Source organism: Arachis duranensis, chromosome 8 (assembly GCF_000817695.3).
Source record: "Arachis duranensis cultivar V14167 chromosome 8, aradu.V14167.gnm2.J7QH, whole genome shotgun sequence".
Classification (NCBI taxonomy): Eukaryota; Viridiplantae; Streptophyta; class Magnoliopsida; order Fabales; family Fabaceae; genus Arachis; species Arachis duranensis.
The window spans coordinates 24,304,246-24,315,411 of NC_029779.3; the positions used below are offsets into that span (position 1 = coordinate 24,304,246).

Below are 11,166 nucleotides of genomic sequence, written 5' to 3' on the forward strand. Positions count from 1 at the left end.
AAAATGACAGAATAGGAGAAGAAAATGACTAAACTTTGTTGGTAAAAACGAAGAGAAGCAGAAACAACAGCAACAAAAGCACTCCAAGAAGGAAGAAGTACTTCTCTTTGGAAAGAATAAGGTCCGTAAGCAAGAAGTTTCAGAAGACAAAAGAAAACAAAGAAAAGAGAGGGAGAAGTATTTATAACACGTCTGGGGCATAAGGGTAAATCGACGCAATCATTAAAAAAAACACACCGTAACCAATGTAACTGCTCCCACGTGTAAATACGAAAACTCCAACGGATGTGACGTTTGATTAGACATGACGGTTGGAAAATTTAAATCACGTCGGTTTTAAAAAATCACGTTGGCTAGTTACACACCTGTGTTCAAATATTCGAATCCAACTCATGAATAAAAGAGATCGGACTCGAGTAGGGGCGCCGTTCATACCTTGGCCCAATACTAGGGCCCAGATCCAAACAAACTAAAAAGGCCCAATCCAAAAATTGGCCTTCACTACCTACCGACCTCCTCAGAAGAGGTCGGATTCAACACAGACTCCACCTCAAAGAAGTCAAGTTTGAAGGATAGCTGGCAGATAACACTTATTCAAATAAGTAACTGTCCATAAAATCTCTCAACCCACTTCTAGGAGCCATATCTCAACTACCATAAGATAAAGGGACAGTTATCCACCTTAAAAGGTGGAACTACTCCAATGGTGATTATTGATTCACAACTATAAATACATTGACGCTCCTTAGGTATCTCCATGTTCCAATACTCTCTAAACCTGCTTAGCTCCTTGCTGACTTAGTCATCAGAGTGTTTTTGCAGGTACCACCCCCCATTCCTTCGTACACACAAGTTAGACGGCGGCTCCCAGACGTAGACCAAGTCGGAGACCACCTCCACTTGACACTTGAGCCAATCCTTAAAGCCCAATCCACCAATCTCAAGTTACCCACATAACAATATATATTATATATTTTTTAAATTAAGATTAATAGTTAAAAATGACTGGAACATCAATGTAGCGATACATTTAAAAGTTTTCCATTACTATAATCTATTATAATATATAAAAGAAGAGCCAAAGTAATATTATGGTAAATAAAGGACACATTTTTAATTCATACAAAATTGTCATATCATCCATGTAAGAACATAATATTGTATATCCTATTTAGAGAATAAATTTTATTTTACGAAAATCAATTGATTTATTTATCTATCTATCTATTAATTTATTTATAACATATAAAAAAATTAAATAATGACACAACAAACTCTTGATATATTAGGTAACTTCTAATGTTGTTATGTAAATATTTTAGTAAAATTGTTATTTTATAATTTTATCATTACATCATGTTATATTTTTATATAGTGTTTAGTCTTACTTTTTAATCTTAATAACTCATTATTTTTATGTAAATTACTCTATGTCTTTAATAATAATATTATTTTTTTAATAAATATAACTTAGTTAATAAAATATAATTCATTTTCTCTTTTTATTCTCGTTTCAATTCATATTTACCATATAAATTAATATTTACTTTACACATCTTTATCTCTTCTCACATAATCATATACCTTTCACTCTTTCTACTCTATCTTTACTAATATTTTGCATAACTAAATACTTCCTTATATATAAAAATAAATTCATGTTAATTCTGCATAACGCACGGGTCTCAATTTAGTATTATTTTATTCCGTGTAACATTATCCTTTTGGTGTACATGATCGGGTCCGGTCAGGTTGGAGTTTCGGGAAATGATACACAATGACTAACATGCCAGCAGCCTAAAATAGTTTATTAAAGGTGTGTAAATCTACATGACTGAGTATCCAGGGCCTCCACCCCCTTCTGGTACTGTCCATTCTATGTTTTGCTTTGGATCTTTAATATCACAAGCCTGAAATATCAAAGAACTGTATTAAACAGTGAATAATGAAGATAATACGCTACCTTAATGCAAGATCACGATAGGATGACATAAAATTCAAAACAAAGGATGTAATGAAAATCATGTTTTGACTATCTGCACATGCATAAAGAAAACTTCGCCGTACTATTCAACCACTAAATTCAAACAATTTCCAAATTAGGTCTAAAATATTTCACCTTGCAATGTAAGCAATTTTGTGCATTAATCTGCAATTTGAGCTGATTATGCTCATCTGCGACATACCTATATTCCGGAAAGGTAAACAAAAAAAAATCAAAAAATGATTTAAAAAATAAAAAATCCCTTCATAAACAAGCTGTAAAAAATGGGCATTACTCGTATACTCGCGCAGGACAATATCGTGACTCGGGGGCTGCATACACCGGTAAGTTTACAGTTTCAGGAATCTTTGGGTCCCTCAAACGAAGGTGAGGAGGTTGATCGTGCTCATGATTTGTGTTGCTCCTGAAAATAAACTGAACATAAATTCCTATAAAGCAACGGGATAAAGCAGTGTTTAGTGTTTACCATCCTAACTTCACAAGGATAGCATTCTTAAAATCGAAAATGTCATCCTACTGCTTACCCTCAGTGAGAAATATGAATGGTATTCAATTTTATAAGAAATAGGAAGGCCTTCCCCTAGAAAATTAGGTACTAAGTGTATCCAGATATGTAAAAGGACTACATGGATTTTTCAATTTGCGTTCTCTCCTGTTATGCATCAATCTCTCAGCAGCACCCATCTCTATGCTCTATTTCTCTTTGTAAGTGCATTCTACAAGTGTATTAGTCTGGAACTAGGTTCCATATGCAACCATGCAACCTTATAGTTAGCCTAGCTAGCTCACTTTCCCTTGTTTTCATCATTATTTAAAATTATCATTTGTCACAACTCTAAACAATAATAAGCTACAGGAGAGAATTAGTGCTCCAAAACCTGTGAAGGGAGGTAGGAACATCAAAGGACAAAACCCCGTCTGCCTTTGGATATTGAATTGGAGAATGCAACTGTGCAGCCTGCATTAATGTCCAAAAATAAAAAGAAAAGGTAAAAATTAACAAAATAAAGGTTATATGTTGTTTTTACAGGAGAACAAACAAGAAAAACAAATCAAATGAGAAAAACTCACTACACTTTCCACATCCAATAATGAAAGGCTTAAATATGAAATTTAAATTTGGAAAAAAAAAATCTTGAATAATGTTTCTTACATTTGTAGCTTCATGATCGGCTTTACCATGCTTCAAAGTAAATGGGTGCTTCCCCCGGAGTAGATAACTGACAGGAAAACCACTAAGCTAAGTGAAATCCCATACAAAAGGGAGCACAGAAAAAGGCAACTTTCCTGTGCTGAAGTGATGAACATAACCAGCAAGAAAAGTTGGATCTTACTGTTCCAGACCACTTAAGGCCAATCCTGGAATAAGCCCGTATTCAAAGGCCTGCAACAAGATGTTAAAAAAGGTCAATATGGTATAATAACAAATTAATAATTCTAGAGCTATTATCATGGCATAAATAGTCCCAATGGCTTTTCATCAAGCAAAAGAATGGTGACTCAGGATAAAGAGCGAAAAAAAAGGAGGGAGAATGAATTGCTTCACTAACTGGTCGATAATTCCGAGCTTTATATAGTTCGTCCCAAATCCATGAATTCCTCAGAGCTTTCCAATACATATCCATATCCAGACCTTCGTTCAGCACACCGAATGTAACTTCAGCTGATTGAGTTGAAATGAAGATTAAACAAATGGAGAAACTGATATAATTGGAACACTACCATTCTACCAACATTGGAGAATGTACTATTTAATCGGCCATAAGGAACACCAAAAAAATCCTAGATATTGAAGATCAATATTTTGGATCTGGGTCAAATGTTAATGCATATCCTGAAAAAGAACTTTCACATTGGAAGTTTGAAACATGATATTTTGAAACTCAACTGACCAAGAAAACAAAATTAACTTCTGTGAAAAAAATAGTAATTAGATGTGACAGAGTCAACCCGGCAAACTACACGAAGCCAATACCTGATTTCATCGCAGTGTGAGTTCCCTTTATCTTTGGCACATTTAAGAAGCCAGCTGAGCATCCAATAATTGCTCCTCCAGGAAAAACTGGATATGGGATAGACTGAAATTTAACTAGAATCATATTTGTATTTGCATTATGTATAATAAAATAAAAGGAAGCTGTTATTATTTGCATTTCTAATTGACTGAACATAAGAAAGGGAACCTGCTATCAGTAGTGTACCTGAAATCCACCTTCGTTTAAAGTGCGAGCTCCATACTGGATAACTGTACCGCCTTCTAAATATTGTCTGATTGCAGGATGATGCTTAAATTTCTGGTGAACCAGGAGAGAGAAAAAGGAGATTGAGGAAGGTAAGGAGGAGGTACTGAACAAGAGTAGTGATCAGGAATTGAGAATATGTAATGTATCAAATATCAATCGTTCAATGGAATTTTCAACATTAAGACAACAAAGCATACCTGGAATTCCCCGTAAGGATTCATGAAAGGGTTCTGATAGTTCAAAGCAACAACAAAGCCTATAGAGATCTGTCACAATGGTAAGTGTACTTCTTAATGTGTTGAATATATTGGAGTATAAGAAAATTTGAAACTCAGTTTTGTGCACTATGTGCTATTTTTGCAATATTCATTATCGGATATGAAGCACATAGTAAAATTTGCTGTAGAAAAACAAAGACCATAATATGTTTAAATATTTCATTGGGGGGAACTAAGTGATAAGTCTGCCAAATGGAACTATAACATCATAAACTTTTAAGTTAAAAGACTTCAGAATTGAAGGCCAGCTGAAAAATAAAAGCAGTCACACATCTAACTTCTTCCTCAACTTTTGTGTTGGGAGGAAAATAAGAAGAAAAAACTAAGTGTTACTAAAATTGCACACACACCAAGGTACCCTATAATATCTTAACAATCAACTGATTCAAAAAATAGATGGTGTTTGTCGCAGTCCAAAATTACAAAAAAGTGAATACATGAATACTGAAGATGGGGGAGGAGACTCTTACCTGATTATCTTTCATGTGATACAGAAAAGATCCTCCATATGTTTTATGATCCAAGGGCCATCCCAATGTGTGGAGTACTGCACCAGGTTGATGCTTTCTCTCATCAATTTCCCAAACCTGAAAGTGCAATGTTACAAAAATTGAGGTGGCAGCAAGAAAAGTTTTAATGAGCATGTTAAGCTATCAGAACATTCAACATGTGAATCAAGTGACATAATAATACCTCTTTGATTCCCAGAGCATATGTCTGATGTTCTGCTCCTCCCTTCTCCCTCAGGTTGTACCTTCCTATTATTTTCTGTAGGAAACACAGGGATGAAGGTTGAAGATCATGCTATAAAAACAATATTTGACAGAAAAGACCGAATCTATATCAATCTTAAAATTTGAATTTTCAAACCTCTGAGAGTGATCCTCGACATCCCTCAGCTAGAAGTGTTATGCAACCTGCATGAGATGCCGTGCTTACATAGTTTACCAATCAAACCCAGAAAGATTTAACCAAATCACATGCAAAACCATAAATATATCTAGATATAAACATATAAATGATTTACATAATAAACAAGGAAAACCATCAAAAGCATATGCCTTAAGTGAGCAACGATAAACAAATTGTATTAGGCTTTACTTATATTAATTAAGTATAACTAATTTTCAATACTTGTTTGTGTCAATAACTAAACTAGGTGAGGAGCAAGCTGAATACGCATCAAGAGGGGAAAGCACACACTGAAATGAGAGAAAAAAACATGTTAAAACCTTTGACCTCAACACCACGTTGAAAATTCTCCTTCTTGGAACCATCTTTTGCAATACCCATGTCATTTGTACCAATGCCGATAACTTTGTTGTTTGCATCATACAATATCTGGCCACCAAAAAAAACAATAAACAACAACGAATGCGGAGAAATAACATCCAAGCAAATGTAGAAATACCTCACTAGCAGCAAAGCCTGGGTATATTTCCACTCCTAACTCTTCAGCTTTTGCTCCCAACCAACGTACTAACTGACTCAGACTGTATCAGATGTCCAAATAGAAACTTCTTCAGCAAAAAAAAAGGAAAGAACAGAATCCATGATTTTATAGATATAAAACGCAAAGGGAAGGAATGAATTGAATGTCATAGAAACCTTATTACGTAGTTGCCTTTGTTGTGAAAAGGAGACGGGAGAGAAATAGCACGATTCTTAGTGAGAAACCAAAACTTGTCCGAAGAAACAGGGGTGTTGATTGGAGCCTGCAAGTAAAAAGACACAGTCGGAATCAAATAAAAAACACGAAACACAAATCATATACTGTAACTAAATTCAACAAACAGAATGCACCTCCTCCTGCTTCCACTGTGGGAGAAGCTCGTCCAGCGCTCGAGGTTCAAATACGTTTCCGGAAATAATGTGAGCACCTAATTACATATAACATGTAAAGATTAACTTAATAATTATCAGTTCACGATTACATCAAAGTTAATTAAGCAATTAAGATGAGAGTAGCATGGAACCAACCTACTTCAGCACCTTTCTCCACCACACACACGGATAAATCAGCTCCTTTCTGGTGGCAGAGCTGCTTGAGGCGTATGGCGGCCGATAAGCCAGCAGGTCCAGCTCCGACGACGACAACATCGTATTCAATAGAGTCTCTGGCCTCTGAATCGGTGGCGAAGCTTCGAGAAGGCGGAACCCTAGAAATGGAGGCAGGTGCGAGGAGCGAAGAGTGCTTGGAATACGGAAATATGCGCCGGGAGAAGGTGTATGCAGCTGGAGAAGATTGAGACCTTGAAGTAGATTTGGTACGACTCCGAAGAAGAAAGAGGTTCTTCGATTTCGATTTGGAGAAGATTGAACAAAACTTGAGCATTGTGAAGAAGAGGAAACAATGATTGAAGTGAAATTGGTTAGTTACAATTTCAGAGCCATGCTCTTTCTCTACTCTTATATAAGTAATAGTGAATGTGATTAGCACGTAACTAACATCATCATCTCCAATTTCTGCGATATAATTTTTTATAATTTTAAAATCTGATCTTTTAAAGTGCATTTGTCCTTTTGGCTTCATTCAGCGTATGATCATATTTAAAAATTTTTAACATCATAAATAAAAAAAGTAACACATATTTAAAGTATATTATTTATTTATAATTTGGATAAACCATAAAAAATACACTCAAATAATTTTGTTGTTGACAATAATTTATTTGAATTTTATTATTAATAAAAATATTTTAAATAATTTAAAAATACAATAAAAATGTCCAACATTAAATATGTATTTTCAAGTCACCAAAAAAATATGTATTTTCAAAATATGCTTTAGAGATTAAATTTTAATGTAATTTTTTGTAAGTATGATTAGAGAAATGAGATATTTTTATTCCTAAAATTCGATATTTCTTGCTAAGTATATATTTTTTTATTTTTAAATGTATTATTGGTTGTCGACAAAAAAAATCACCAAAAATAAATTACAAAATTTTAAAGATAAAAATATCTCATTTTTTTAATTATTTATATTAAAATTCAATCTCAAAAGTATTTTTAAAAATTCATATTTAATATTGATATTTTTATCAAATTTTTAAATTATTTAAGATTGTTTTTGTTAATAACAAAATTTAAATGTATTTTTATCAAAAACAAAATTATTTAAATATATTTTTTTGGTTAAACCTTATAATTTTTATTATTATTAAATTATTACTGATTTAAATATTGAAATTTCCTACAAATATATTTAGATGCCAACCCAAAATCCTACAAATTTGTGTTCAAGAGAATTTCAGTTTCACAGTCAGAATAAATGTAATAAAATAAGTCGATGTAATATGCGGCAAAATATTTTATTATAAATAAATATTGTTACACATAGATCATGCAGTTCGCTGACTACTACCGATGAGGAAAATCCTACGTGGAGGAGAATTGAGTCATTTCAGGGATAAGGTAAGGTGGCGATGTGGTTATGGGCGACGGTTCCTATCCAGAGCTTGCCGTTGACTTCTTTGACTTCACTGACGAGCTTCATGACGTCACCTTCTCGATCCTCAAGAACTTCGAGGATGCGTCCATTGTCGTCGAGAAGCGAGATGACGGTGTACATCTTCATTCCCATGGCTCTGGCGAGCAAGCTCATTCTTACCGGCAACCGGAAATAGATGTTCCTGAGCCATGGGTTGTGACTGAGAACCTCTTGTGCCGGTGTCCGACAACAGTCTATTGCCACCCAAAACTGCCCTTTCTCGTTCATTCTCACGTTGTCTGGGAAACCTGGCAGGTCTGCTACGTCTTCCACTCTCCCACTTCTTGGACCATCTATCCAAAGCCTCCTTAGCCTGTCATCATGTCATCTACCATTCATTATCTCCTAAATAATATAATGTTATCAAATCTGGAATAACTTTATTTCAACACAATATAGTATCACTTGAAAATTTTCTATGATTTTAATCATAACAAATATAAATTAAGGTGATATTCATTAAACATTGAGTTAGTTTCACGAAATTAGTTGTTGAAGTGCGTTTGTGGACAATTGATTCTGTCAAACTAAATCTTTTAGCAGACTAAAAATGCAATCGAATAGTTTTATTGTCGATAAAAATGTACTTAAATTTTGCTATCAATAAAAATATTTTTAAATAAATTAAAAATGTGATAAAATTATCTAACATTAAAAAGTATTAAATTTTTGTTGCATTTTTAAATTATTTGAGAATATTTTTGTTCTAAGTGAGTGTATTTTTGTCAATAATAAAATTATTTAAATATATTTTTTGATAATTTATCCTTTATTATATTCTATTGTTAAGATTGTAACAAGTAAAATTTTTTTTATTTGACTAAAATTTGAATAATTAATGCATCTGTTATATAAAATTAATCATGTTAGACTTACATCAAAATTAATCATTAAAATAAATTATTAGTATAAAATTTTAAAAATAATTAATTTTAATGTATAAATAATATTTTTTAATATAAAATATATATTAAAATATCAAATACACCAAAATTTTGGTAACCTGCAATTGGTGGTTTCAGTGTAGAGGAGGAAAGATTGATCTTTAGAGAATTGCACACCATTAGGAAAAGCAAGGCCATCCAAGACAACATGAGTTGTTTTAGTTGGAGGATCATATCTCAGAAGCCTACCAGTAGCTTCTCCTTCCAACAATATAAAGAAGTGCGCACTGCAAATTAAACAAGTAATTAATAACTAATAACCCCCATAATATTAATTAATTAACAAGAAACAGAGAATAGTATAGTATAGTAGTACACTCTGTTGTATCTTTTGCTGGTGTCAGTGAAGAAGATGGAACCATTGTTATGAATGTCAAGATCATTAGCAAAGAGAATAGGCTCTCCATCAACATGAGTTGCCAAAGGTGTAGCAAGTCCACCATTTGGTCCAACCACAAGAAGACCATAATATGCATCAGCTATATATAGATCTCCACTCTCTTTGTCAAATCTTAGACCAAGTGGACGCCCACACGTTTTCTCATGCTTCCATTGCTTCGCAGTTGTTGAATCATTCCCTCTCAAGCAAATCTTCTCCGTCCTAATCATAATTAACATTAGATTAGCTTAAAATATATGTATTGCATATCCGAAATTATGTATTTTCTAAAATTTGTTTAGTAACTGTATTAGGACAAAAATAACTTGAAGATAGTATTACAAACGGATTAAATGATTTGATATGTCTGACTAAAGTATTTAACAGTTTGCAATATGATCTTCGTATGAAAATGTTTTTATAGAAGTAACTGCGTGCCAAAATAATAAAGGGAGAATACTATAGCCATAGATAGTAACCAATTGGAGGTGACAACTGCAAATGTTTCCCAACCAAGTTCCTCTCCCATCCATCGAACCACACGGCCATCGGCTAAACCGGTGTAAGGACCGCGACCCAAGTTGTCGAATTCGAGTGACTCAGGTCCATAGACTTGGTCCTTAAATTCTGATTTGCCATAAAGTCCTAGCCTGCTTAAGTTGTCCCTAGGCCAATTTTTCATGACTTGATGATATGGTGCAATGTCATGCTTGACGGGTCTGAACTCATGATTCCCCAATGGACCCAGATGAAAAGGGTCCATCACAACAAATCCCACAATCAGAACAAGAGAAACAATAAAAGGGTGTTGGATAAAGGGTTCATCTTTGATGAGTAGGTTTCTCTTCTCCATTCATGGAACGTTTGTATTGAGGTTTCTCTTCACTTCAACTTCAATAACTTGGTAGAGTTTTGGTATTTGAAAGGTTAGAACTTAGAAGAGTTAAAAGCTATGATGCATGCATTGGTGATGACACCATTCAAGTTGGGAGTAGGTTGTCATGTTGATCGCATTCTTATGACTTTCGTTGGAAAACAAACATTTGGTTGCTGAAAAGTTCCGTGGTTTTTAATTCCAGAGTGTCATAATGTGTTTACTCATGAACAAACAAATTAGCACAACGGTCAAGATTATATTTCTATAGAGTGATGAATGCCAAAGTATATGTAATTGTTTTTTTCCTTTGTAAGGCATACTTGAGTCTCACCTAATAATGATTCTTGTTCATGATGCATGTTCCGTATCTTGGACAACAATAATTCCAAACTAAAAATTAAATAAGAAGAAGGACCCCTCACATGTGATGATGATGACCTGTATAATTTGTTGTAGAAGACATTGTTCATGTTTTAGCTGATAGACTAGAAATTCTTTTCGATCTATAACCATTTACACGATAGACATTGTGTTGCTTAATAATTTTAAAATTTTAAATCGATTTTCCAACCATCTGTGTATTCATTCGTTCAGTCCAGCAAAAAGTTGAAAATAGGGTCACATACTGATCGTGTCAAGTAATTTTAAATTGTTTTTTAATCTATTTTTTAAAAAAATTAAATATAGTAAAATATTATTATTTTTTATACATTTTTTAATTTAAAAAATACTTCATAATATCAAATATGTTTAACTAAAATTGTTATTCATCCTAATTTTTTAAAAAAATTAGATATGAATATAATACAATATTATTACAATTAAAATTAGCATAAAACATCTAAATTAGGCTGAGAACTCTCTAGTCTCTTCCAATCATTCTAAATGCAACATCAAATGTGCAAGAACGCTCATCTTTTGTTTGGAATCTATGCTGCTAAAACAGT

General features: G+C 33.3%; 2 protein-coding genes across 2 annotated transcripts; both read right to left on the reverse strand.

The window, feature by feature from the left end:
* Positions 1–1,665: 1,665 nt before the first annotated feature.
* LOC107461459 (electron transfer flavoprotein-ubiquinone oxidoreductase, mitochondrial) lies at positions 1,666–6,974 on the reverse strand. The gene is made up of 18 exons (XM_016079948.3): positions 6,507–6,974; positions 6,330–6,406; positions 6,135–6,241; positions 5,938–6,019; positions 5,759–5,867; positions 5,397–5,443; positions 5,220–5,294; positions 4,997–5,113; positions 4,446–4,514; positions 4,207–4,299; positions 3,975–4,083; positions 3,556–3,668; positions 3,340–3,389; positions 3,159–3,225; positions 2,884–2,963; positions 2,280–2,408; positions 2,120–2,186; positions 1,666–1,910 (listed from the first exon to the last, which is right to left on the reverse strand). The coding sequence occupies exons 1-18, from the start codon at positions 6,859–6,861 to the stop codon at positions 1,827–1,829; spliced, it is 1,830 nt and encodes a 609-aa protein (XP_015935434.1). The 5' UTR covers positions 6,862–6,974; the 3' UTR covers positions 1,666–1,826.
* Positions 6,975–7,806: 832 nt separating this feature from the next.
* Positions 7,807–10,377, reverse strand: LOC107461457 (protein STRICTOSIDINE SYNTHASE-LIKE 13). Its single transcript, XM_016079946.3, has 4 exons — positions 9,822–10,377; positions 9,280–9,564; positions 9,023–9,190; positions 7,807–8,332 (listed from the first exon to the last, which is right to left on the reverse strand). The coding sequence occupies exons 1-4, from the start codon at positions 10,193–10,195 to the stop codon at positions 7,933–7,935; spliced, it is 1,227 nt and encodes a 408-aa protein (XP_015935432.1). The 5' UTR covers positions 10,196–10,377; the 3' UTR covers positions 7,807–7,932.
* Positions 10,378–11,166: the final 789 nt, after the last annotated feature.